The sequence below is a fragment of the Rhineura floridana genome, chromosome 15 (assembly GCF_030035675.1).
Source record: "Rhineura floridana isolate rRhiFlo1 chromosome 15, rRhiFlo1.hap2, whole genome shotgun sequence".
Taxonomy (NCBI): Eukaryota; Metazoa; Chordata; class Lepidosauria; order Squamata; family Rhineuridae; genus Rhineura; species Rhineura floridana.
Genome location: NC_084494.1, coordinates 5,086,508 through 5,114,127, shown reverse-complemented (window position 1 = coordinate 5,114,127; position 27,620 = coordinate 5,086,508). Strand labels below are relative to the sequence as shown.

General features: G+C 48.5%; 1 protein-coding gene across 2 annotated transcripts; it reads left to right on the top strand.

The window, feature by feature from the left end:
* The first annotated feature begins 711 nt into the window (after positions 1-711).
* On the top strand, positions 712-27,620 carry HPCAL4 (hippocalcin like 4). Of its 2 annotated transcripts, XM_061597150.1 has the most exons (5): positions 712-891; positions 18,547-18,641; positions 20,765-20,934; positions 21,963-22,178; positions 24,759-27,620. In XM_061597150.1, the coding sequence occupies exons 3-5, from the start codon at positions 20,773-20,775 to the stop codon at positions 24,954-24,956; spliced, it is 576 nt and encodes a 191-aa protein (XP_061453134.1). In that variant the 5' UTR covers positions 712-891; positions 18,547-18,641; positions 20,765-20,772; the 3' UTR covers positions 24,957-27,620. The 2 variants fall into 2 exon arrangements, with proteins under 2 accessions (XP_061453134.1, XP_061453135.1); XM_061597151.1 differs by lacking the exon at positions 712-891 and having other exon boundaries at positions 18,425-18,641.

Here is a 27,620-nt window from a genome sequence, read left to right as displayed (position 1 = left end):
TTTTCCCACAACAACAGATGTCCCTCGGAGCCAATAAGCACGAAAGAGGAGTGTTAGCTACTGAAAAGAGTCCTCTCAGTGGCTGGCTCACCTCCTTTCACTCTGATTGGCTCCAATCAGCAGGAAAGGATAAGGAAGCATGTTAGAAGACTCTTCTCAGTGGCTAACACACTCCCCTTTCATGCTGATTGGCTTGTAGGATGCTGGAGACATAGGGACCCTGCTCCCCAAAAGGTAAGGAGTCAAAGACCCCCTGAGACCCCGGAGGACTACACTCCTGCACACAGGGGGCGTAGGTTAAGAAGGAACTTCTCTGCCTGGGCTAACCACCTGCTGCAGGGAGTGCCTTTTCTGCCCGCTTCCACTGCCTGCACTTGGAGTGGAGAGACCAAGGGGCGGGCTGGGGGAACCCTTGAGGCAAGCAGGACGGGCCTTGCCTGATGATGCCCAGGCAGCAAGAGTGCAGTCGTCCAGGGTCTCAGGGGGTCTCAGACTCCTTCCTTTGCCCCTTAGCCAACACTCTCCTGGAGACATCTGTTGTTGTTGGAAAAGGCATGAACAATAGTCTCATTTCAACCCAGCCGCAAAAGGGAAGGGTGTGGCTGCGACGAACTCGAAGGGCGCCCGCACGTCGGCCCCACCTGGAGCAGCGGTGTGGTGACGGGCGCTGGGGGCAGCCAATGAGGCGGAGGGGCAGGCCAGCGGGGGCCCGCCCTTCTCCCAGCGAGGCGGGGCGCGCAGGGCTGCGAGAGGAGGCGGAGAAGCGAGTCCGACGGCCGTGCAGGTGGAGGCAGCAGGAGTCGGCAGAGCGGGCAGTGTCTCCTCCGGTGGATGGCTTAGGCGCCCTCCTGCCGCTCCGAGAGTGCCCCTGGCTCACGCAGACCCGCCGAGGTAAGCAGCCCCCCGGGGACCCCAGCAGCCCCGCAGGCTTCGAGGGGGGAAAGGCCGAGCCCAGCCGCCCCTGCCCTTGGACGAGCCGCAGCGCGGAGCTCCAGGGCCAGCTGCTCGGCTCAGTCCTGGGCCCTTCACTCGGGGGATGTCGCGGTCACCCCGCTTTCCAGCGGGCAGCGGGCTGCGCCCCGCTGGTTCGCTGGAATCAGGCAGGGGACTGTGGCTTTCCCCCAACGGATGGAAGAGAGCGCCTGCTTTTAAAACACGCAGGGAAAGGAGGGGGTCGACGTCATTGGGAAGCCCTGTCAGCCTAATCCCAAATTCCTAGGGGGTGGGATGGCGTTCTTCGGCTGGGAGAGAAAGCACTCTGCACATGCTCGGAGCCACCCGTGGCTTCATGTTCTGTCACATGTTCTAGGGCTGTCTTGGGGACTTCACAATGGGCTCTGCAAGATGAAGCCCAGTCCACTTTGGGTGTGTGTGTGTGTGTGTGTGAACGAGTGTTTCCTTTTCACCCTTCTTGCATTTGGGCTTCCATACAAGCTCCTGGCTGACCCCCCCCCTCATATGTCTATCTCTGTCTGTCCCTCTTCTCCACCCGTTTCCAAAAGAAAACAGACCCTGGTAATTCCGTGGCTGATCTTATACAATTTTAATTATAAAATTTAAAAAGTGGCTGACATTGTGGGGGGTTGTTAGAGGAGAGGGAGAGCGTTCCTGCCTTTAGGAGCCAGCAGATGGGGAGAGGGAGGAAGAGAGGGAGGCGTGTGATGTGGTCTCCTCTCGCAGGGAGACAGAATTGGCAATTCAGTCCTGCAGTCTGACTGCTCTCCAAAGATGTTCTCATTTTCAACGGCTTCCCAACACTGCACAGATGAAAATAGGGATTCTCTCCTGTATTTACAACACCCGTCCTTTCACACGGGGGAGCACTACTTCAGCATCCCACCCCCAAGTCGCCGCTGAAGGCGCTCCTGTTCGTGCCGTAGCTGCGTTTATTCACTCTGCAGTGACCTCTCCTGTCAGAGCTTCTGAAGCAGGGGCTATGAGCAAAGTGACCCTGGCAACAGAACATGCAGTGGAATAGTTAGTTTAGGGATGGATCTGGTTGGACTTGTTATAGAACAGCAGCCAAACATGTACACATTCAGCAGTATCAGGTATGTGGATCCGTGGTTTTTGAGTCCTGGCATTTGGGGTCGACGCACATGCATGTACATGTGCATACGCACTTGAGTCAAAAGGCCTACATCTCCCATTCAGAGATTTCACTTCTAATGGGCATAAAGGAAGGGCTGAACTCTGACGAATTGTAATTGATGTGAGCAGGACAAGCACTTCTTTTTAAAAAAGGCAAACTCAAACAGCTCCTTAAGTAGGGCCAATGATTTATTAGGGAGAAGTAGCAGAAAACTGGGGCACTGAAATAGGGACCCTTGGTGTTGGTGTGATCATCTCTTGGTAGCTAAAGCCTCAGCGCTGTGGATGAGAAGAGTGAATGAATGAATGGAGAGGTCAGTAGAGTGTTATGCTTTGTAGCATGGACATGCTGTTGGGGGCTTTACGGTTCCTTCTCTGTCCTCCATGAAAATACAGAGCCGGCTAACCTTGCAAACAAGTCTACAAAGCCCGCTAGGTAATGCAGGGCTGACTGAAGCCATTTGTGTTACCTTAATGGCCTGAAAAGAAGAGGAAAAGAAACAACTCTATTTTAGGTCACAAAACACTTCTCTGCCTGGAAGCAGCTCTGGTCTCCCAGATATTATTCTTATTTGCCACAGGTGAGGCTTTACCAGCCAGTTGAGCTAAGAATAGTGTGGCAAGCAGCCTTTACTTCCTGTCCTGATTTGAAAACTGCCGTTTGGGTGGCAGGACCATGACACAGATAAAGGAAGACATTCTGCCCCTTTCTCACTCCTGGGCAAGCATTATTTCTCTGCCATTGGCCAACCCACAAGTCCGTATTTAACTGGAAACAAAAAGTGGCGATCAAATTTCATTGGGACGCGCGTGCTGCTCTCCTCCAACCCGTCTTTGCAGGCAGGTGCGTCATCTATCAAGAGGAATAATGTGGATCAATGTGGCTGGAAAGGTGACCGCTTACATATCTCCCCTGCCCTCCTCAAAAAAGAGGACACAGCTTTGCAGAAAAAATGCATATGCTAATTTATATGTAGGGTTGTAAACTTAGAAAACTGTAATTTACAGAGACATACAATATGTCTCACCTTGGTTCCTGGTCCCAGGCTATGGTCTGAAGGCTCATGAGGCCACCACCTTGCTGAAGCTAATCAGGTCTGGGTCAGTGCCTGGGTGGGAGTCTGCCTAGGAACCACATGTATGCTGCCTTGGGTTCTATGCTGAGAGAAAAGCAGGGTATAAATGTAATAATAAGTGAACAACTAGTAGGGGAGACTGTACCCAGCTGACCTGTGTGCCTGCTCAGTCTGCTGCCCAGGTGCGAAATGTGGATGGGCAACTTCAAGGACCCTCCCGCTCTGCATTCTTTATCTTTAAATTGAATTGGACAGCCCATGAAATCGAGGACTGTCCCCTGTAAAGTAGGGCACATGGTCACCCAAGTGGTTGGTCTTGTAAGGTATGAAATTCTTTTGTGAAGGAGAGCAGTTCGGGGCTTGGATCTGTGGGTTCATGTCTGAAGAAATGCCAGGATGCCTCTGGGCTCACAATTGCTCCCATTTATTTAGAAGGGGCTTGCGCAGAAGAATTTCCCACTGTGTTGTGGGTAGCGCAGCCCATGTTTATCAGCACGTAGCTCCTGCTGGGGGGAAGAGCGGGATATAAATCATATAATAAATAAATAGAATATATGAATGGGGCCTATCTGGATTTCCTACCTTCAGTGTTGTTTGTCGGTTTTTTGTGTTAAGAGGTATTGACCAAATGTTGGCCTGACATTCTTCTAGAGCCCTGAAACCTTTTCTTTTGCTAATAAGCTGTCCTCAGCAAGTTGACTCAGAAGAAACTTCCACTGATTTTAGTGGGTCTTCCAAGTAAGTATGCTTAGGGTGGCTGCCTTAGGCGGACTCCCTCCCACAAGAGAAAATGGTATGGGGAGACTTCTCCTACTTTGGCTGCCTGATCAGCAGAGAGGTAAACTGCAGTTTTCAGAATAAAAACACTCCAGTTTGCAAAGTCCACCTTATGGGGGAAAAGCAAGACAAGTGTTTTTGCTTTAAAAACTCTATCAAGCGGGAGTGGCTGGGGTGTGATTAGGGGCTGGCCCAGGGGCCCTGAGCCCTGGGTGTTTTGCACTGGGACTCAAGGTCTGCTCCCGCCCTCCCATTTTTAAACTCTGTATATTTATGACTTTGCTTACAGGGCAGCTTTCCCTCTGAAAGTCAGCTTAAATGTGCATCCATACATAAAAATCAGCATATGCAGATTTGTGTCGTGGGCCTGCTGAGTCCCAAGTCCTTTGATGACCTAGCAACTGGGGAGGAAAATGAGCAAGCAAGTGTGTGTATGGGGGGTGGGGTTAAGCAGGAGGAAATGTGGACCAGGGTCTTCCAGACAGGTGCTCAAATAGGTTGCTGAGATACTGCAGGTGGGTCATTGGCAACATGTGTTTGTTTTTTAAAAATTTACTGGATTTCCTCCCCCCCCCCAAAGAATAAATCCAGATAAAGGGGTGGGGGAGATACAGTTTGGCATTTTGATGACTTTGTGTAGATACCGCATAAAATTTGCATGCACAAACAGCACCCATCCCACAGTAAACACCCATCTGGAAGCCCCGCAAAAGGGAAGGAGCCTCTCAATATTTTGGGGCTCTTCCCTCTCACATAAGCCCTTCAGATGAGCAAGGAGAATAGAAGGGCTTCAATAAATTATTTCCCTTCAATAAATTATTTCTCCACAGGTGGGCATAGGTGGATGTGGAAGATGTTTCTCTTCCCTCTTGAACGGGGTCCTCGGGTGTCCAACTGCCAAAGAGGTAGAGAGAGCATAATTCTTGGTATTTGTAGTGCACATTTAGAGTGCCCAAAGCACATGGATTGTCTTGCTCTGCAAGGTAGATCAGTGGCAGGGCCAGTTCCAGGTTTCTGGGGGCCCTTGAACACAGTGGAGCCCTTGACCCCTCTCTAAGGGGTCACCAGCTCACCTCCTCCTGCCGCCCATCTTCATTGCTGTGGGGGTCTGCAGGGGTCTACTGCTACCACTTCCACCTCCTCCATGCTCGCTCGCTTGCTCATTCATCCCTTCAGCTGTTAGAGGCTCTGGGCGCTCTGCTTGTCCTCACCCACTGCTGCCAGAAACACATCAGGCCCCGCCCCCTCAGAAGCAGCTTCTGTGGCGCAGGAAACTTCTCCTCACTCTCCTGTGGTGCTTTGTGCGGCGACTACAGTATCTGCAAGGCAATGCTCATCTGAAGGGATGAGCGAGCACTGTGGAAGTGGCACTGCTGGTCCCCGCAGCAACAAAGATGGGGGGTGGGAGGAGAGCCAGGCCCAGCGCTGGTGAGTGGTGGGCCCCTGTGAGCTCCTGGGCCCTCGCCCAACCTGCCATTGCCCAACCTGGCTGCCAGCTGGCGCCGGTCCTGATCAGTGGTGTTATTCTGCTGTTGCAGATGGGGCAGAGTGGTTTCTCTAAGCCAGCCTTTTCCAACCTGGTGTTCTCCCGCTGTTTTAAACTACATCTCCCACCAGCCCCAGCCAGTGCTGATGGTTAGGCACCAGGTTAGGGTAGGCTGCATTAACCGTGTCTGTTTGGCAATCGTTGATCTCCAACACACCCATTCTGTCATTGAGGGTCCCCCCCCCCACAAGCGGTAGTTACATCTGCATTTGAGGTAGCAAAATACTGGTACATGTTCAAACAATGTAGCTTATCTGGAGTTTATAGTCCTCCTGAGTTTGTCTTAATTATGGAAAGGGAAGGCCTGGATGCATCAAATAATTTTTGTGGGGCTGGCAGAGAACTGTGCATTATACACAACTATCATCTGACATTGCAATTAGTGTTTCCTTCTGTTTTTTGCTGTGATTGACTTGTGTAGCTTGTTGAGGGCAAAGGTTTTCAAGTATACACCTCTTGCATCTCTTGATTACCCATAATGTGCCTCCACAGACCAGGGGTTGCCAAACTGTCGTTCATGGACCAGTAGTGGTCTGGGAGCTTCATTCAGGTGGTCCATGGCGTGTCTGTACAAATGCAATTAAAAATCGTACATTTCCAAGGCTACAACAGGCAGAATATTCATGAATTGGTCTGCCAAGACCCTCAGCAATTTTCATGTGGTCTGTGGGGGAAAACATTTGGGGAGCATTGCCACAGTCAATCTCTGTGTGCTGAGGTCCCTCCAGCCTGATTTGAAATTATAACCCACCATAGTTGGGGCTTCTTTTTTCTGTCTGGGGATATTGGGAAGATCGAGCTGGAAACTTCACTGACCTGCTCTCTCCATCCTCAAGGTTTCAGCCTGCTAGGTCACTTTCCTCAGTGTCTGGTGGTTTCTTTCTTTTTAAGTTCCTGTCACTCATGACTGCAAAGAAAGTGCGTAATAGGTGAAGGCTTAGATTCCGAGGAGGCCTAGTTAGGATGTTCAATGGTTAGGTGTAAAACTTCTGGACCTCACAGAACTTTCTGTCCTGGGTGTGGGCTCCCTAGCCAGCTCCTGTGACAGTTGCCCAGACCCACTCTCAAACACACCCTGCCTCTCTACATCACCCATCCGTGATTGATATGTGTACACTGTGACTAGGATACATAATCCCTGATTGAAGAACAGAAATAGATTTTGTTCAAAAGGGTGTCATTCCCCGCCTCCTTCTAAAACAGGGGCTGCCTTATACTGAATGAGACCATTGGTCCATCTAGCTCAGTTTTGCCTACCCAAACTGGCAGCAGCTCTCCAAGGTCTCAGATGGGGAGTCTCTCTGAGCCTTACTTGGAGATGCTGCTGGGAACTGGGCCTGGGACCTCCTGTGTGCAAATCATCAATAGGCTCTTGCTGGGAGGAAGGGCGGGATATAAATAAAATAATAAATAAATAAAATAAAAGAGATGCTCTACCACTGAGCTGCTTTGGCCCCTCCCAAACACCGGTGGGGAACTTCCAGCCCATTGGCCTAACTAGGCCCGTGAGACTGTTTTCCCCAAATCATGGCAACCCCTGCCCAACACCCGACATCATATGGGATGTCAAGTGTGGAATTGGCTGCACTTGCAGGGAGTTGCCCATCGAGAATGCCCTAGGGCAACCAGTGGGGGTGGTCTCAGTGCTGGTCAGCTTTTGAAGGTGCATTCAGCTGATGGGTGTTGAGAGGGAGTCCCTTTGAAGTCCACTTGTGCCACTTGACCCTATTCAGGGGTGGGGAACATCTCTGATCCAGGGAGTTGGAGTTCAGTGAAGGGCCACATGTTCCCCATCCTTGCTCTAAAGGCACCAGGATTTTAAATGTAATTTGAAAAGCCACCTTTCCCCAGTGCTGCATCTGGGAGGATCACCCAAATGGCAGCTCTTTTACAACAGGTTTTCTGTTCTCTTATGCAAAATGTTTTCCCCATCCCAGTCAGCACAGAAGGCTTGTGTGTCAGCCAGAAGGGGAGGCAAATTTCTGCAGCTCACATACTAGACAGAGATTCCTTGAGTCCAACCACAAATCTGCATTCACACCCCAGCTGTTGGCTCTGCCTTCAGTTCACAGTAGAGACTTTGGTGCATTGAGATAAGAAAACAGATCCAGGCACGTGTGGCAATAAGCAAGGTAAGAGCATGAAAAAAGAAAACCGTAGCAGCATCTAGTAGCCGCTGTCTGCTACAGCAGAGGAATTTTGCAAAACTGGCTGCATCCAGGTGGTTCTAATTTGGGGAGTAAGACGGCGTCCCAATCTGCCGTCCAGATATGTGGGTGTTACCTTCTCCGGGTCAGACCTGCCATGCAACAAGGTGAAGCTGTCTCCTTCAGGTGCCACCATGGGGGTGGGGTGGGGTGGGGTGTTGAGGAAGGTAGGCATTGGCGTCTGGGTGGTGCAGCCATTGTGCTGGCCCGGACAAAAGGGGAGTGTGTGTGTGTGTGTGTGTCCTTTGACCAGCAGTGTCTCATGGACTGGCACTGTACAGTCTGCTGACATGGCCCTCTGGAGGTTTAGCATGATTGGCTTCCAGAGATGAGTGCAGACGGGAGAGAGATGTTTTGGGAAAGGATGCAAAGAGGGGCGAGAACCCCCCACATACACACATACTCGCCTACTGTGTAGATCAGCCGTCCCCAACCTGGTGCCCTCCAGACGGTTTGGACTACAACTCCCATCAGCCGCAGCTAGCACACCTGTATGAACCTGAGGCTGATGGGAGATGTAGTCCAAAACATCTGGAGGGCGCCAGGTTGGGGAAGGCTAGCTTAAAGAAACCATCTTCCCTTCCATTTTCAGCAGAAGGCAAAACACTCAGTTTCATCCCTCCATTTCTGAAATGTGCTCTCCAAAAGCTGTGTTTTGTTCTGGTCAGTTTCACCTTCATTTTAGTTTCCTGGCAACATTTAAATCAGCCTTTCCCCAAGCTGGTGCCCTCCTGCCCCAGCCAGCACATCTGTTATTGCCATAGAAGCAGAACTTAGCTTGCCAACAGAACAAACCAATTTAAAGAAACAAAGGAGAATCATGACTTCAAAGGAAAATGCCTTCCACCTTCCGTTTTCCATCTGCATTCAGAAATGCAGTGACCATTGCAGCAGATGCATCCTGGGTTTTTACTGGCTTCATTTTAATCTTGGTTGAAACAGTGGCGAGAAGCCAAAGGGGAAAGGAAGCTGACAACTTCATCTTCAGAATGCTCTGAAGCAGACAAGCAACTCCCGTCTCTCTGGGACGGATGAGAGTTGCAGTCCAAATCACCTGGAGGACACCAGGTGGAGAAAAACTGTCCTGTGGGTGCTCTCTTCCATTTATGTCGTGTTGACGCTGCTGGGGATGCAGTAATCTCACAAGCAGACTATTAAGAGGCTTCTGCAGAAGGCTTGTGCTTTTGTTTTTCCTCTTTGTCACTTGAACTCGCATCCTGAATAGTCTGGGTTTTTTTTTAAGAGCGGGGCCAGGTAACCTGTGGTCCTCCAGATATTGCTGGACAACAACTCTCAGCATCCCTGACTGTTGGCCATGCTGGTTGTTGTTTGAGTCTAAGAACATCTGGAGGGCCAGAGATTCCCCATCCCTATTGAAAAGAGAGAGAGAGAATATAGAGCTGTTGGGCAGCCCTTCCAGGTGATACAAACCCCACAAAATATCTCTGCTGGATGCCGTACGGTTTGAGAATTTAGGGAGACATGCACTGGTTGAGTGTCAAAGTAATTTGGGCAGGGGGAGAACTGGGTGCTTCTTCGTTGCTATTTCTGTTTTTTCCTCCAAAAGAAAATGGCTTCGTTGTGTAGGGTAGGTAGGGAGGATTTTTTTGGCTGAATAATAAAATATCTGCGGAACGACGGTGGGGAAACCAAATGGAGTGCAAAAGTGAAAGAGTTGCCTGGTGGCTTCACGGCCATGCTCCTCCACTGCTGCTAGGAACAATTTCACTACAGTGCAGCTGTTGCCATGGCAGCCTCGGCACCCGTTGCTATGTGTTCCAGGGCTGGGTACTGAGACGCCTGCCCCTCTCATCTCTGCCCCAAATCCCCACCTGAGCATAATGCCCCAGAGGAGACAGGGCTGGAGAGGGAGGAAAAGATAGTCAGAAAAGCCTTCAAGGGAAGCTCTTCCTCATAATCTCTTTATTGTGAATCAAAAGAGGTAGCTATTTTGGCCCATTAGTACAAAATTTACAGGGGCAGTAGAACAGTATCTTTGTTAGGATTGGCCAAGGTTCGCAAGGTAGCTGTAAGCTTTTCACTTACACAGAGCGTTTTCTCCACCTGGAAGTTCTCAATGATGCAGAAGGGAAGGGGGAAATATGATACCGTCTCCTATAGATGTATTTTTCTTCACACGTGTGTGTGTGTGTGTCCTTGCAAAAGGGACATGAGCTTTCAAGCTGCCTGATCTAGAATTGGCAGTTAGACCCTGCCCGGCTCACTCCCCTACCCAGGAGTCTCTCAACTGCATCATGAGGAAAACCGGCACTGTTTGGGCCATTTTCATGGAGGATAAGGCTGTCAGTGGCTACTACTTGTGACAGCTACATGGGATGGAGTTGTGGCCCAGTGGCTAGGCATCTGAATTGCATGCAGAAGGTCCCAGTTCCTTTCCCCAATGGCATCTCCAGGCAGGACTGGGAATGTCCCCTGTCTGACACCTTGAATCTGGGCCAGCACCAGAGCGCAGCCAGGTTAGGCCCTGGCTGGGGCCCCCTGAAGGGCCCCTCATTAGGGTGGGAGGGTGGCGCTCTCGTTCCATGATCCACGGGAACATCAGTCCTGCAGCCCAACCCTGCCTTGGACTGCGGAGAGGAAGCTCCCAGACACACACCCCACAATACAGACAGCACAGGCTTCAGTCAGCCCGCATCCACACCCCACCTACTTGTCCCTTCAGTGTTATTGCTGTGTGTGCATGCTTGCCATCACCCAAGATGGTGGTGGAGTCTTCCCTAAGGGGCTGAAGCCCCACTGCCATCTAGGTGATGGCAGGCATATGCGCTACACACACACATCATTCACACAACACAAGAGGTAGGTGGGGGGTGCGGGCAGGCTTCTTAGTCCCATGCTGCCTGTACTGGGGGGAAGTGTTGTTCTACGGGCCTGCGGGCCCAGGCCAGGCTGGTGCCCAAGGGCCCAGTTATGCCCGGTGCTGGCCCTGCCCTGAATGACTGCTGCCACTCAGTGTAGAGAATACTTTGTGAGTTGGGCAAGGGGTCTAACTGGCCTGATTCACAGTCGGTGAAGGTGGATTTTAAGCTCCTCATGCCTCAGGTTTTTTAGACATTCTCCATGTGACACCCTCTTCATCTAGTTTGGAATTTCCCAATCTGGGAATATTCTGACAAGCAGGGGTATAGTTGTCCTGGGCCCTAGGGGCTCTTAGACCCCTTACTTTTTGGGGATTGTGGTCCCAGCAGAGTCCTTATGCCTTCAGTGTCGTGTTTTGCAGCGAACTGGAGTGAAAGAAGGTGAGTCATCCACTGAGAAGTTTTTTCTCAGTAGCTAACACGCTCCCCTTTCATGCTGATTGGCTCCTAGGGATATCTGTTGATGTGGGAAAAGGCATACACAGGAAGGACTAAGGAGTGTGGAAATGATGATGGAGAGCAAGCAAGAGAAAGTGGGCAAGGAGGTAGGGAAGGAGGAATTTGGGTTGGGTCTCTCTGTCTGTGCTGCACAGTTTCCAGTTCGTTTGTTTGTTTGTTAACAAGGATCTTATTCTCAACCCAGCAGCAAAAAGGGGGGGAGGGGGAAGATGTGTGGTTTTGTTCTAGTCAAAGCCAGGAGTAGTTGGGTGTTGGAGGAGGGAAAGAGAAAAAAATACATTCAAGGGGTGAGGAAGGGGTGAAAGTGTGTGTGTGATGGTGTTTCAGCTTTTAATGATGTGTGTCATGCATGGTAAGGTGAAATGCAAATGAATATGCCAGAGAGAGAGAGTGGTGCAGTCAACACCAGAGGTTACAATCAGGAATTTCCATGCTTACATTTCCTCCTAAAACTAATAAGCTCTGCACAAATGCAGTTACTCTGAGTCTTAGTGTGGTAATCAAGAAGGGAAACTCAGTAAAGGAAGTTCCTTACCTTAGAGCATCTTAGTACATTTGCCCATGTAGGTACACAGAAATAGTTGATCTAGCTGCAGCTGGTGCAAAATATGGTGGCACAACTGTGCACTGGGGCAAGGTATTGCCAGCATGTCACCCTGCTGCTGAAAGAATTGCACTGGCTGCCCATTAGCTACTGGGCCAAGTTCAAGGTTCTGGGTTTGGTGTAGAAAGCCTTATACAGCTTGAGACCAGGATACCTGAAAGACCATCTTACCCCTTATATACCCAGCTGATCACTGCGCTCTGCAGGTGAGGGCCTCCTGCAGATACCATGTTATCAGGAGGTCCATTCTGCAGAACATAGGAAATGGACCTTTAGCTTGGCAGCACCTACCCTGTGGAATTCTCCCCCCCTAAATATTAGAGAGGCACCATCTCTGTTACCTTTTCGGCGCCTACTGAAGACCTTCCTCTTTGAACAAGCCTTTTAAGTAGAGACTTTATGCCAGTCTGTGTCTGTGTTGGAATTGCTTTTTAAGATGTTTTAAAAGCTTTTTTAAAATATGTTTTTAAGAGTTTTAGAATATTTTTTGTGTTTTTGTTTGCTGCCCTGGGGTCCTATTGAGAGGAAGGGCGGAATATAATCATAATAATGGCAACACATGGAGAACTGCATTGATCATTGCAGTACATCACTAAGGGAAACTACTCTAAACAAAGTAAGAGACAGAAAGCTCATTTTATAGTATAATCTTAGAAGGGGGCTGTAGGGGCGTGGTGTGACTATCATGATGGGAACCTGCACTTCCAAATTCTTCATCACACTGCTGCTAAGGGAAGTAAATCCAATATAAAATTGGATGTCATCCAGTTTGGAAAAATTGAAGTGCCTTGTGCAGGTAGGTTTTTTAATGTATGTGGCGACGTTTCACTGGATGTCTCCTATTGCCATATCCCTACTTCCATTTTGCTTCCATCAGCGTTCACAGTATTTTTACATTTTTTAAAAGGTCTCTAGTGCAAAACAGCTGTATTAAAAATAAAAACAATTCCTTTGTGAGTGTGAATTAGCAAGAGCAGTAAAGTGTGGATGGGAAACATTGAGATAGATTTCAAAAGCATAAAACTGAAAGCATTCATGTGCACAACCATGCACGTGGAAAAATTGACCCACATATGCATTAATGCCGTAGTGTGGAAACAGCCGTAGTATAACGCAGCTTTCCGTGTGGAGAGGGAGTAGACCTCTGAATACTCTTTGCTGGAGAGCAGCAGCAGGCGAGGCTTTTGTCAGTGTGTTACCTCTGGGCTTTCTGGCAGCATCTGGTTGGCCACTGTGGGAAAGAGGATGCAGAACTGGGCTTTTGATCTGCTCCAGTGGGCTTGTCTTAGGCCTTACGTTAACCTTTCTCTGTAGAAAGTATCCCATTCCTTTTCACCTCTGTGTGTATGGAAGGACGTATTTTATGTTGCATATAATAACTAGCCAACAACAAAGAAAGAATTGTGATTACTGTCAGTGTCTCTGGCAAAAGCATCCGGTTTCTCACCGCTGGCCAGCGCAACTTGGCAACTTCCACATTGCCCAGAAGTTTGTTGTGAGCTTGGTGCTGCCATTGCAGGCAAACTTTGCAGTTTCTGTGGAAAATTTGATTAGTAAAAAGAAAACCAAACTCGGGCACCTTAAACCTAGATTAAATGGTGGGATGAGGATATGGGATGGCATTTTGATGCAGACAAGGCTATGCAAATCCTGCAAAAAACTGCCCTGCCTGAGCAGCCCACAATAAATTGCTGTATGGAGGCGCCTCTGATCCCAGTTGCCTTCAAGAACAAAAACCTAACAAGAAATGGAGTCTCTCAGCCCAGCCTTTGACTTCCCTGAAGGTAGAGAAAACATCTTGAAAAGCATGAGAGAAAGGTAAACACGTTCAGTGTTTAGTTGTCAGTAGCTTAGCACCAACTGGGAGAAGTTGGGGAGGAGGACTTAAGCAAGAAGGCAATATTTTAACATCTTTTGTTTCCTTGAGTAGGCTGGGAAGGGCTCCTTTGCCAGTCAGCCGACACTGCTGGCAGTGAGGCCTACCTCCGCCAAACCTCTTTTGACACCTTCTCCAAAACCCAGACTCAAATCCCCAAGTCAGCCTGCTGGTCCGTCCATCTCTGTACTGCATTCTTCTCCCAACCTGCCCCCACCCACAATGTTTTGGACTACAGCCCCAGCTGCCTTTGCTGGCTGGGACTGATGGTACTTGTAGTCCAAAGCATCTGTGGGGGGGGGGGTTCAGGGTAGTGTCTCTAATATGTCCTTTGAAAGTTAAGGCTGCAAACTGATGATTGCTTACCTGAGAGTAAGCCCCAGTGAACACAGTGGGTTCTACTTCTGAGTAAGCAGGCATGGGGTTGTGCTGCAAGAGACGTGAAAGGTTCTGTTTGTCACGAGAGACTCATTCCAGCCGTGCCCCTTTGCTAAGCTAACTTTCAAGCCTTCTGGTGTCTGCAAGGAAGGGCATGAAGAGAGAGCACTATGCAAGGATCACAGGCATGATCATCTTCCCGCAGGCCATCTGTTGCGCAGAGTTAAGTAGCAAGGAAGTGCCAAGGCTGTGTGGGAGCCCCAGCTGGTGGCGATGGAGGACTCATCATCCTTGCCTCTGCCAATGTGCGGCTTGTTAAACGGTATCTGAAAGAACAGGGCAAACAACATCCTCCTTTGAGCCATTGGCTCTCCTTGAGACATGCTCTGCCCTACAGTCAGGGCCGGCCCTACCATTGCCAGAGAGAGGCCACCGTCTTAGGTGGCACATCCAGGGCAGTGCAGCAGTGGCAGACCCCAGCTGTTCTTCCTGAGCCCCCCGTCCAGCTGTTCCTCTTTGTTGGAGAGCGTAGCAGCATGCACCACAGGGACTGTCCTGCACCCCACAAACTAGGCTGCTGCCCTCAGGTGCCAGGGAGGAGTCGTCTTCTGCTTGTACTGAGGGGAGAATCGCCTGCCAGTTTGGTTGCCTTACGTATACAGGGATGTGTGTATATGTGAGAGGGAAACAGACAGATGGACGGACCAACCTGAGGGAACATACGAAGGGTCTGGCTGCTGGATGAGGCCAAAGACCCACCTAGTCTAGCATGCAGTTCTCACAGCGGCTCACCAGGAGACGACAACTTTCTCCCCACTTGTGCTCCATGACAACTGACATTTGGAGACATCCTGCCTTCAGCACTACAGGCAGAACACAGTAACAGAAAAACTTTAGCCTCCATAAATGTGTCTTAGCCCTTTTAAAGCCATCCAAATTGGCCATCACTGCATCTTCTGGGGGCAAATTCTATATTTTAACTATGCACTGTGCAAAAGAAGTACTTCCTTTTATCTGTCCTGAATCTTCCCAGATTGTGTGCTCAGGGTGTCAAGAACGCCTGGTTTCTAAAATGGTTCTGTGGCAAGGAATTGGGGGGGGTTTCCCTGAATTAGGGCCTCAGGGAGGACATGAGACTGTCGGTTCTCACAGCTGAACTTAGTTAATCAGGCAGTGAGCAAGAACACCTGCTTATCAGCTGAGACTGGTACTTCAAGGCTACAGGCCTGGGAAGGTTGGAGATGTGTGTGACCATTAAGCATGAAAGCTCCACAAGATTTCATCATCAGAAAACCCCCTGATTGGCTGATTAATTCTTGGCTGTTGCTGGACTTTTCCCCATAAGAATAGGACCAAGAGCTTAGGTCATTGTTCCCCAATGTTCTTTGGTGCTACCTGATGTTGGGGTTCCATCTTCTATCCAGGCTGTACATCTCTAGGGGAGATGTGGAACCATGATGGATGTTACTCTGCTGGTTTACAATCTTGTGCGAGTATAGATTAGGCTGGACAGCTTTGTTATTTTTGTTTGTGATTTGAACACTTTCTGCATTTTACCTAGCTCTTGGGGGTGTTTGGTTTCAGGAACTATTTTGCTGCTATACTTTTTGCACTTATATTTTATTCTAATAAAGCTATCTCTTATTTACCAGTGTGTGTTCATTTTAGGGGGAATTGGCTCTGAATCCAGCACCTTGGCCAATCGTGTATTTGGGTATTTTGCCTTAAGGCTCCAAGACAAAGAGTGCATTCTTGGCTCTTGTCTGTTGGAATCCTTGGCAGGTCTGTTTCTGGCACTTTGAGTTTCCCCTTGGCCCAGAGTGGGGGACCAGGTTTAAGGGGGGGTGGCAGTCTACCTACCTTGCAGGGTTGTTGTTGGTTTAACTCAGCCCTAGTAAAGGAAGCACAGGTTGTAACTGGCCAGGATCAATTGCGCTGGGATTGGGAGTTGAGTCCTGGTGAGAACTAGCAACAGTGAGGGAACAGTGATGTTGAATTAATGTATGTGTGTGTGACTGTCTCCAGATTAAACCAAGATGAAACAGTTATGCTGCCGCAGGGAAATTAGGACGCAAAATACAAAGCACCTGTGTCAACAACACAGCAGAAGGTGACCTTCCACGGAACAAGCAAGCGAGCAGGCTCTTCCCTTTGCAGCCTAAGGAGTCCCTTTCCTTGTAGGAAAGACACCCTTCCCTGCCTGCTAAACATTTCTTGGAGGTCTTCTAGTCCAACCCCTGCCCAGTGCAGAAAATCCAAAGCGAGAGCCTCCCCATCCCAGTGGGGCTGTCCAGCCTTTGCTGGAAGACCTCCATCAAGGGAGAATGCCCACCAGCCCTCTGGGTCAGGGTTTCCCAAACTGTGGTCCTTGGACCACCAGCTTCATTCATGTGGTCTGTGACATGTCTGCAGTAAATATTCATATTGGTTTTAATTGCTTGTATTTATTGTATGATAATTTTATTTGTTGTATGACAATTTATTGTATTACAATTTCAATTCTATGGAATGCAAATTGTAACACAATACAATAGAGTAGAAACACCCTTGCTGTTCTGCCGGTTCTGGTGCGTCTCCACCTCTCTCTTCTGAAAACGGGCACACAACGCTAGTCACACCCCAGCCCTTTTTATAGGAAAACCTGATCAGAGCAGCTTGAGGGCTTTTTTAAAAAAAAATTCAGCTTCAAAGAGATTTTGCAACTGGTTGGCAGATCAGCCTGTTCACCCTCCAGGTGTGACTAATAGAAATGCTTTGACCTGGCAACTAGTGTGTTTCTACTAGGATTGCCAGGCTCAGGGCCTGAGTGTCAGCTCTGCACTGAGACAGCAATGCAGGCGGGGCTTGAAATTCCTGGGTAGTTACCAGGGCGGGAAAGTCCTTAGCTGACAGCTTGGTCGTAAATCTGCCAGGCTAACAAGGATGAAGCGTGATAAGGGCAAGGCCCTTTCCAAGCTTACGTGCCAAGCTAGATGTCCAGAAGCAAGGTCAGTAGAGGTCCGGGTTCAATTGCTAAGGGGTCAGTCTGAGATAAGGTTCAGGGAATCTGGAAACACACGAAGCCACGCCTGATGTTGTAGTCAGCAACAAGCTGAACCCAAGGTTTGTCTTTTAAGGAGCAGGTTTGTCAGCAGGTGCGAGCCATCAGTGTTTTGGCCTTAAGTGGACAGGCCTGCCCCTCTTCTGCCTGACCTTCTGTTGTCTATGTTCTGCAGGTGAGGGGGGAGTATCCTGTTCACTGTCTGCATCTGGCTGAAGGGCTTCAGCTGTGTCTGGGGGGCTCTGCAGCTGAGGGGGAGAAGGAGCTGGGTTCTCAGGAGTTTCCTCCGTTTCTCCTTCTGGGTCTGCTGCTGTTACTCCTGAGTCAGCCTTGTCTGATGAGTCCTCCGACGGGGCCATGACACTGAGAATGATTCTGTATCTTTAAGAGAAGAGAAAATTTAGCCAAGTGCAGGTTTTCTTGCAACATTGTAATGGGAAAAACCACAAAGTGGAATTCTCCCTTCCCCCTGCACAACTTTTAAAGATATAGAAGACCTCTTGGAGGCTGGGCCTGGCAACCAAGAGGTCTTCTGTATCTTTAAAAGTTGTGCAGGGGGAAGGGAGAAGTTCGCCTTGTGGTTTTTCCCATTACAGTGTTGCAAGAACACCTGCACTTGGCTGAATTTTCTCTTCTCTTAAAGATACAGAATCATTCTCAGGCCCTGAGCCTGGCAACCCTAGTTTCTACCCATAGAATGTAAAAAATAAAAGCAATTAAAATGCAATTAAAAATCACAGAGTACCTAGCACAGCACATTACAATTACTACAGCAGGCAGACGCATCATTAAGTGGTGTGCCAAGACCCTCAGCCATTTTCAAGTGGTCTGTGGGAGAAATAAGTTTGGGAGTCACTGGCTCTAGGTCCTTGGCACCACTATCAAACTGCTCTATTACTGTTGAGAAGGTTCTCCTAATGTTCGCTCTAAATCTGTCATTTAAGCCCCTGAGATCTAGTTGTGCCCTCTGGGGCAGCAGCAGAGGACAAGGTTGCATCCATACCATGCATTTGAAGCACTCTTGTATCACTTTAATAGTCGTGAAGAATCTTGTGAACTGTAGTTTTGTCAAGAGTGCTGGGAATTACAGGTCTGTGAGGAGTCAGCACCCTTAACAGACTGCGGTTCCCAGGATTCTTTGGGAAAAGCCATGAATGTTAAAATGGTATAAAAGAGTGTTTTACGTGTATGGATCTTGCCCAAGCCTTTGCTGTCTTCTGTGTTAATGGTCCTTCAGGTATTTGAAGAGGGCTATCATTTTTAGTCCAACTTCTGTGAGGGAAGGGAACATTTGTCAGTTTGGCTGGGATTAAACCTTCATACCAGGGATAGCTGAGGCCCTGGGAGATGGGAAAACAGAGGCAGAGGGAGCCCCAAGGAAGAGTGCAATGCAGGTCTACAGGACATGAAGCCAGAGATTGGTGCTTGGCTCTCCCACCATCATTTCCTTCCATTATAAGCAGCCACTTGCCTGCCTCTCCGCAGCCCTCATAAGGCTTCAGACCTAACTAGGAAGAAAGACTTCCCAGCTGTGACCTGTTGGTGCTAATTTACAAGCCAAGCTGCTGGGTCAGTTGAGACAATAAACTTTCCTCTCCACACCTTTTTTGCAGTGGACGGCCTTCCAGGGAAGGGCTGGTTTAAAACCAAACAGCAACCCTCTTCTGAGAAATCGGAGCTGTTTGCCCTGGGAAGAGCAGGGCCTGAGGTGAGTGAGGTCACTGCTATGGTCACTAGCAGCTGGCATTCTGGACCAATGGGCTCTGTGCTCTCTGGGCCATGACAATAAAGGAACTAGAATCTTCCACAATGGCAGTGTGGTTTCCAAATGGTGGGGACTCAGGATCACTCAGGGTAGTGGGTTGGGGCCTATATAACAGGCTCTTGGCTCAGTCTGGTATGATGCGGTGGTTAGGATTTGGATGGGGGAGATCCACGTTCAAGTGCTCCCACCCCCACTCATGAAGTAGTCACTGACCTTGGGCTTAAAACTACTTCACAGTGTTGTTGTGAGGGTATAATGGGAAGGGAAGAATGATGAATGGCCCCCTGGAGCTCCTCAGAGGAGTTGCTGGATAAAATTGTATAACATAAAATCCAGTACCTTGTCAGAAATAATACTGTTGATCCCCCCAATGTCTAGACTGGTAGTTGTGCTAGTTGTTGCAGCAAAAAATGGAGTCTTGTGACACCTTTTAAAGGACATTTTTTTAATGGGATAAACTTATGCTTTAACATAATGTCATAGTCTGTTCTTCTTTGCATTTCATGTCCTTTGGACCTCACTGCTTAATATCCCCCCTCCCCCCTGTAGATTTAGAGTTACCCATCATGCATCTGATGAAGTGAACTCTAGAAACACCTGTGCCACACAATCTCATGCACAAGAAGTCAGAGCCACTCCTTTAGGAGTGCAGGTGTGGCTGTCATGCTGAAATTTCCTCTTCCACAGAACTACTAAGGGTGCAGGAGCCCAGTCCTCCCGCTTGGCTATCCTGGGAAGAACAAATTATTTATGCGTAATTAAGAATGAATATTCTTATAAATAAAATAAATACTTGGGGGTTCTGACACCCATGGGAGCCTGTGTGACACTATGGCTAGAGTGTCTGGCTGGGGCAAGGGAGACACCAGTCGCTGGACCAGTCACATCCTCTTGGTCTAATCTACCTTATCTCAAGCAACTCTGGAATCTGCAGTAATGATTAGGAGGCAATGACACCTTTCTTGGCTGTGAAAAGCTTTACTTGCTGATCTCTGCATGCCAGAATGTCTAATGCAAGGGTGGGCAGGCTTCAAACGTGTGGAATCTGCATTGTTGTTGGGTATATTAGATCCTCCAAGATCCATCAGCTGCAAAATAGTGACTAGGGACATGTGGACATATTCTTAGAATTAACAGAAGAGGGTACTTCCCCCCCCCCCAAAAAAAACACCCAGAACTGAATTGAACTCACAGTCCATTCTCACACAAATTCACACCTGGCTTCCCTAAGCTTTTTCAGTTTGAGCAGCCTAATAATTTTTTTTGGGGGGGAGGGGGGAAGTCAAGCCTTGTTCTAACAGCAGGGTTTGGTGAGTTGGCAAGCACCATGCAGTCTAATTGTGGCCTTGGAACATGTTATCTGGCTGGCTTGCTTGAGTAATCTGGAACCACTTGCTCCTTCTCTGCCATGTATCTCTTTTGCTGCTTTTGGTGTCAGTATTTACTTTTTATTTATTGCATTTATATCCCATTTTCCTCCAAGGAGGTCAAAGTGGCGTACATGGTCCTCCCCCTCTCCATTTAATCCCCACAACAAATGTGCAAGGTAGGTTGGGTGGAGAGGCATTGACTGGCCCAAGGTCACTCAGTGAGCTTCATGGCTGAGTGGGGATTCAAATCCTGGTCTCCCAGGTCCTAGTACAACACTCTAGCCTTGCACCACCCACTGCAGTAAATGGTGGGCTGAATGGCATTCTGACTCCATTTCATAGAATCGTAGAATAGTAGAATTGGAAGGGGCCTATAAGGCCATCAAGTCCAACCCCCTGCTCAATGCAGGAATCCAAATCAAAGCATTCCCGACATATGGCTGTCCAGCTGCCTCTTGAATGTTTCCAGTGTCGGAGAGCACACTACCTTTTATTGTGCTTTATATAGCACCATCCACATACATCGTGATTTATGAAGAATGAGAGGAAGGGGCCCCTGCCCTCAGGGGCTTGCAATCTAACATTGAAGAGGAAGGGAAGTGGAGGCAGAGTCAGTTGGGAAGAACGAGCGCATTTTATTTCAGTTGCACACATGCCAGGGCTTTTAACCCCCCTGTCACTCCACTGTTTTCCCAGAACCAGCGATGGGCAAACACAACAGTAAATTGGCTCCAGAGATGCTGGATGACTTAGTGAGGAGCACTGAATTTAATGAGCAAGAGCTGAAGCAGTGGTACAAGGGGTTCCTGAAGGACTGCCCCACAGGGATTCTCAACTTGGAAGAGTTCCAGCAACTGTACATCAAGGTATGGTGGGGGTGGGGTCCGTCCGTCTGTCTGTCTGTGGCCTGTATAGGGGTGCAGCGGCATGAGTGAGTGACTCAGATGAGCAACTTGGTGAACCTTGTTGAGCTAACACCATCTGAGACTGGCACACAGCAAAACCTGTTCCCATAATGAGACAGGTGAGGGTGGAGGCTGTCAGGCCCAGAGATGGACGGTGGCCCTCTGCGCCCTCGCTGAGCACTACTGCCTGGCTGTACTGTGCCTGTCGCTGGCCTGGATGGAGACATGGAGGCGTTGAAACCTCTTGACGTTTGTGTGGCTGAAATGTTGCCTCTTGCACAAAGGTAAAATCATACCCCTTGCTCCACCCCCTTTTGCCATTGGCTCTACTTGCCACCACTGGCATGCAGCCTCTGGAAGGTTCCTTAGGAGGGAATGCAGCCCTCTGGCTGAAAATGTTTTCTCATCTTGTGGTATGACCCGGAGGAAACTCATCTTTTATGTTGTTGGCACATCCCACATTGAATGCAAAGGACATACAAGTGTAAAGGATCTAGGGTTGTGTTCAAACTAGCACAAAGGCAAACATTCAGTCAGCGCAAGGATTTCTCCTTGTGCAACAACGTTCTCTCTCTCTCCTCCCCTTGTGTGCCCCTTACATCTGTTCTGGTTCCCCCCCCCCAACCCTATGGAGCAGATGTGGGGATGGTGCAGGGTGCATCTGTGGGGAGGAGAGGGAGGAAGTCCTGTTGTGCAAGCAGAAATCCTTGCACTCCTCCAATCATTTAGCTGAATGCCATTTATAGCATGGATTCTCCAACCTACTTGTGATATTTTCTGGGATGTTATTTTACAGTTGTCTGCTGATGGTGCAGGTGTAGTTTATAGATAGAGTTTCTCCCCCGGGGCTGCAATTGGACAAAGCCTCATATCCAAGACCCCTGCCATGCCGTGTGTTGGCCTGGCTGTCCCCTGCTACTGGTCTCCTTGATTCCTGCAGCATCTCTCTGTGTTTGGGGCTGCTCCTATCCCATCTTCTCTCCTTGCAGTTTTTCCCCTATGGCGATGCATCCAAGTTTGCCCAGCATGCTTTTCGCACGTTTGACAAGAATGGTGACGGGACGATTGATTTCCGGGAGTTCATTTGTGCGCTCTCAGTCACCTCCAGGGGAAGCTTTGAGCAGAAGCTGAACTGGGCCTTTGAGATGTACGACTTGGATGGAGATGGCAAGATAACACGCTTGGAGATGCTGGAAATCATTGAGGTACTGGCAGACTTTGGCATTCTCTGCAGATCTGTCTCTTCAGCAGTCCTGGCAGGTCAGATTAGTTTAGTGCAGCCTTTGCCAACCTGGTGCCCTCCAGATGATTTGGACGACATCTCCCATCAATCCCACCCAGCATGGCTGGCACATCTGGAAGTCACCAAGTTGGCAAAGGCCGGTTTAGTAACCTTTTTTCCTGGGATGGCAGGACACACAGCAGGCAATTGTCCCCACCTGCCCTGAGATTAGTCCCAAGCAGATACCTTCTGCTGCAAAAATCGAGAGTGTTTGGCTACCTTTGTCCTGGGAGCTGCTGACTGCATAAGAGGTGGGTGGCAGCTGCAGTGGCTGCTGTTGTTTATTAAATGTGTATCCCACCCTTCATCCCAAAGGAACCCAGCAAAATGCTAAGAATGGTCTATGTGTGTGTGGGTATATATAATTGCATTTTGGCCCAGATGCCCTCAAAGCAAGTGAACCACATGAAAGCAACAAAATATACAATACAAAAAGTGCCCTAAATCAGTCAGTAAGCAAAACAATATAGGGGCTCATCTACAAGGTGGTTTAGTGTGTGTTTGGTGCTACTTGTGATGCGTCCTTCCCTGGCTCTCCCTGTCAGGTTCCTACCTGCTCGTGGTTACTGCCTGTCTCTAGGCACCACCAGGGACTCCACCAGTCCGGACCGCTCTCTCTTATGGTTTCTCTCCCCGCTCTAGCACAGATCTCAACAGATCCCCCTGCTAGGCAACCACCAGTAACGTCCCAATACTAGTATTCCCAGAGACTCTGAATACTGGTATTGTTATTCTCTTCACTGCTGCCACCATTTGTTACAGTTCCCCTTCAGCCTTGGTCATTACCTTACCCTCCCTTCTGGTCTGTGAAACCCCAGCCAAGGATCAGGCCTTTGGTAAACCAAATTAAGTATTTATTACAGATAACAAAGCTAACAAGATTAACAAGGTTTCTTCTTAAGGCACATAAGCATATGGTTTTACTCAATACTAATCCGAGCTCCACCTCCCTCCTGGCAAACAACTCTCTAAACCCCAACAAGCAATCCACTCTTTCTCTTCTCCCCCCCAGATTCCACTCTTACTCTTCCTTTTATACATTCAGCCATTTTAAACACTCAGCCAATCATCTCGCATTCTACTGCCCATTCACTCTCCCTCTTTCACTCCACTTACCATGTATCTTCTAAACAACCAACACTTACCATATATACATTAATATAGGAACATCACACTACTCACATCCCCTTTTAATGTGTATGGTTCAAATGACATTACTGCAAACAGAAGCTATCACACAGTTTTCCCCCTGTAGATCCATACTAACCCAGTCCTCTGATAATGTCAATAATAATAATAATAAATAATAAAATTTTATTTATGAGTCGCCTATCTGGCCGAATGATAATCTACCCCAGAGATCCCGTAGGCCTGCCTGAACAGCCAGGTCTTCAAGGCCCGGCGGAAACCTATCAGGGAGGGGGCATGGAAAGTCTTCACTCCCTTTCTCTAGTGCCTGCAGACGCTTTGCTCCGATGCTTTTAGATGGCTGTGTCAATCATTTTCCTTTCCATGCCTCCTCCCTTTGTTCATTTTATTTCCTGAAGGCTGAAATGCAACTTCCGGCTGCTCTCCCCCATTCTTTTAGCCTTTTTAATGTTGCTGCAAATGGTGCCTTATTTTTCTTTTCCCCCTAAGTTATGTGCAAAAGCATAACACTGCTCAAAGATTTGTATTTCAGCTGTATTGTGAAAATACAAATAATCACAGTTCTGGGTTGTTGTTTTTAAATGAAAATTACTAATAGAACAAACTGAGCATGCTCAGTTGCCAGGTAACCAGAGGGAATGGAAATGATAAATAGACGGCATGGTCATTAGGAAACTGCATGATTGATCCTTCCCCTCAGTGTGAATAGAAAACACCGTGTTTGCAGCTGGCATTGAGCCCTTACTGTGGATGGTGCAAATAGAAAATGGAGGTAAAAACAGCATCTTTAGTACAAAATAATGCTCCCATGTGGACAAACCCTAGGAGGGTCAGAAAAAAGCCTTCCTAAACTTACAGATTAAAAGGAGTCTCCCAGCAGCCCTCTATCCTGTACTCTTGGGGTACTGAAGTTTAGGGATGGACAAATTTGTCAGTTTTTCATTTTTCCAGATCTCCATACTGTTGCTTCAACTTCTGAATCCTTTTTAAAAGTCCTCACGAAAATTCATTAGCAGTTTAGTGCACACATCCCCTAGTATACCTGTTTTTCATTAATGTTTTTATTCATACTCCCCCCCCCAGTATGTATTTTTATTTATATTTTGGTTGGAGAACTGTATCACCAAATTTGGAGACTTACACATTTTGAGAGGGTAGCTGCAGATTGTCCTGAGAAGTCCCAGTCAGGTAGCTTCTTGTTAAAATGTGAATGCAACAGCCTAACACCCCTACCCCTAGCAAAGTCCTTTGTCACACTAACGTAGATTGTGCTGAAGGGTGGAGGTGGTACTGGGCTAGCAGCATGCGCTACCCAAGCCCCAGAAAAATGTTCTCTGTCTTCTCTGCCTTGCAGGCAATCTACAAGATGGTGGGCACGGTCATCATGATGAGGATGAACCAAGATGGGCTGACACCGCAGCAGCGTGTCGACAAGATCTTCACGAAGATGGACAAAGACAAAGATGACCAGATCACCCTGGAAGAGTTCAAAGAAGCCGCCAAGAGTGATCCCTCCATTGTCCTTCTGCTGCAGTGTGACATGCAAAAATAGAGTGGGGCAGACGCACCACTCGCCCCCTCCCCTGCCCTGCCCTCCCCAACCTTGCATCTTTACTCTTCCCGAGAGCGGCACTCCCTCAGGCAGGCTGTGCTGTGTTTTGCACGGCCTCCTTGGCCCAAACAAAACCCCAAAATGCACTTCCCAGGTGCCTGCAGCACGTCACAGTTTATTTGCACATCTTGGGAGTTTCTCAAGGGAATGTTCTTGTAACCTCACCAATGCCCTATTAGATTGGATTTCTCTGTCAGTCCTCTGGTCCCACCATGTCGGGGACCTGTCATCCCTCTTGCCCCCACCCTTTGTTCCTTGGACCTTTTGATGGCTTGCCTATCTGGCTGTGACCCTTGGCATCTGCAAGGTCTCAAGAGTCCTCAAAAGTCTGTTATCCTTAACCTCATTCGTAGCTCTTAGGGTTAGGGAAGTCTCTTCCCTCTGGTGACCCTCTTCAAATGTGTCCCTTTCGTGGCACCGCTCGTGTAGCCTGTTCCCTTCATTGCCCTGAAATTCCTCCACACAGACTTCCAGAGCTTATCCCCCTCAAATGGGGAATGGGTCTTCCCCCCCCCTTCCCTACCCCTTTATTCACTGATCATACAGCCAACGGCAACAGCAAAATTTTCTAGCGATGAGGTGAAGGTTTTAAAAAGCTATCTTTTCCCTTCTAGACTCTCTCCTCCTCTGTTTTAAAAGCAGAGAGTCGCACCAGCTGATATTGAAGTCAATAACATTGCCATAGGTCAGAAATGTTTCTTGGTGATCTTAGGGCAGCATTCCTCAATCTGGTGCTGGCTGTGGCTGATGGGAGTTGTCATCTGTAACACTTGGAGGGCACCAGGTTGGGTTATACTGTCCTAAGATTACCATGTTAAAACAGCAGGGTGTTTTGTGCATGCTCTTCCTGAATCCTTCCATCTTGCAAGCCTATGCTACTGGGGGGCGGGGGGGCGAGACACACATGCTTTTCAAAAGGGCTGAAGAATCAGTGACTGGAAGGGGAAATGCTATAAGAAGGATCTCGTCTTTCTGTTCCATCCCCCGTGAGAGAAGAGTCAGTTGTTGTTTTTGGATACTCGGCTGCTTAACAAATATAGTTCTCATGCATTTTCCATCTGGTTGCAGAGGGAGTTCCTTTGAAATGCAGGACTTGAGCCTTGCTAGAATCTTGTATTTCTAGGGCCCAACTTTTAATGCTGGCAGAGGCAGGGCTGGGGAACCTGCAGCTCTCCAGATGTTTCTGAACTCCAGCTCCCATCGTCCCTGGCAAATGGCTATGCTGCCTGGGGCTGATGGGAGGAGCAGTCTGACAACACCCGGAGGGCCACAGGCGCCCCCCTCTTGACCTAACATGATGATACGTTTCTGGAAGAGATGAATGTGGCTTTGGTTTTCTCTGTGTGTGCCAGGAACTACTTTTGTTCCTAGGTTGAGCAAAAGCACATTTGATTTGGAGTACAATGGCTCTACATCAGAATAGCTGAGTGGGGATCTGGCACCCACGGTCTCTGGTTTTGTCAACAGCTTTGCCAATGCTGGGACACTGTTGCAACCTCCCACCACTCTTCCAGATTGCGTTTGGCCTGCGGCAAAGTGGTTGTGTGAAGCTCTCCGCATGGGGTGAGTGGATGGTTGAGTGCACTGTTGTGCGGTTCTTGAAGGTTTACAATTTTGCAAACTTGCACTGAGATGGAAACCTGGTCAGCCTATGTTTCCAGACACAAAATGTGGACAAAACTCAATCTGGGCTGAAAAGAAAAACACTTTAGGAAAGTGGTTGTAAGTATTGGCCCTGAAGAAGGAGAGGCACAAAGGATAAAGGAATGTGGGGGCCCTCTATAATTCCCAACTAGAGGAACCAAGTGAAAAAAGGTTTGGTTGGGGCAATACTCTTGGCAGGGCTCTTGGTGCAGGAGAAGAGACCTGGGTGAAAGGGGGCAGGGTTGGCTGTCCTGGGCTCTCCAAAAGACTCTTCACCCTAATGCAATGGAATTGCATAGAGAAGAGCCCTTAAACCAGTGATGGGCTGGGCTGGTTGAGACATCGTACTGAACCATAGTTAAGCCTTTTGAGAATGAGCCGTAGTGAGTTTTGGGCTTACGTGCTCCTATTCCCTCCCTCCCATTCCTCTGGGGGGTTATAAAGAGCAATGCAGGAGCGTCCACTTTAGATTAACTGCAGCTTGCTGTGTCATCTGAACATGGATAAAATACAGTGTTGAAATAAGCTGCCTTATTTCAACAAACCATAGTTAAAATTAACCACACTCTAACCACAGTTTAGTGCATCATCCAAATCTTAATTTCAAATAGAAATTTCCACTCTCCTCGTTGCAGCTGGAGTAGAGGGGACAGTGCTTGAGGCCAAAGCATACCCAGGCTCATTCTTGTAACACTAAACTATGGTTTAGCAGAGCATTATGTCTGAATGCAGGTGCTACCTGGACCCACAGCCAAGCTTCCCATCTCCCTGCCTGATACCTCTGCCCTTCATTGTCGCCATCCTGAACTGACAATTGTTCTTGAAGATGTGTCCTCTCTGCTTGTTGTGGTTTTTGAATATTGTAATAATTGTTTCGAAACTGTGATGTTTATAAATATATACATACATAGTCTTTTTTTAAAAAAAAAGAATGGGGGAAATAAAATGTGTCCAGCTCAA

Bases quoted from the DNA above. Each gene is read 5' to 3' on its own strand.
- HPCAL4 (XM_061597150.1), top strand. From the start codon at position 20,773: ATGGGCAAACACAACAGTAAATTGGCTCCAGAGATGCTGGATGACTTA. The intron at 20,935-21,962 runs GTATGGTGGGGG...CTCTCCTTGCAG, and splicing joins TCCAGCAACTGTACATCAAG to TTTTTCCCCTATGGCGATGC. The intron at 22,179-24,758 runs GTACTGGCAGAC...TCTGCCTTGCAG, and splicing joins AGATGCTGGAAATCATTGAG to GCAATCTACAAGATGGTGGG.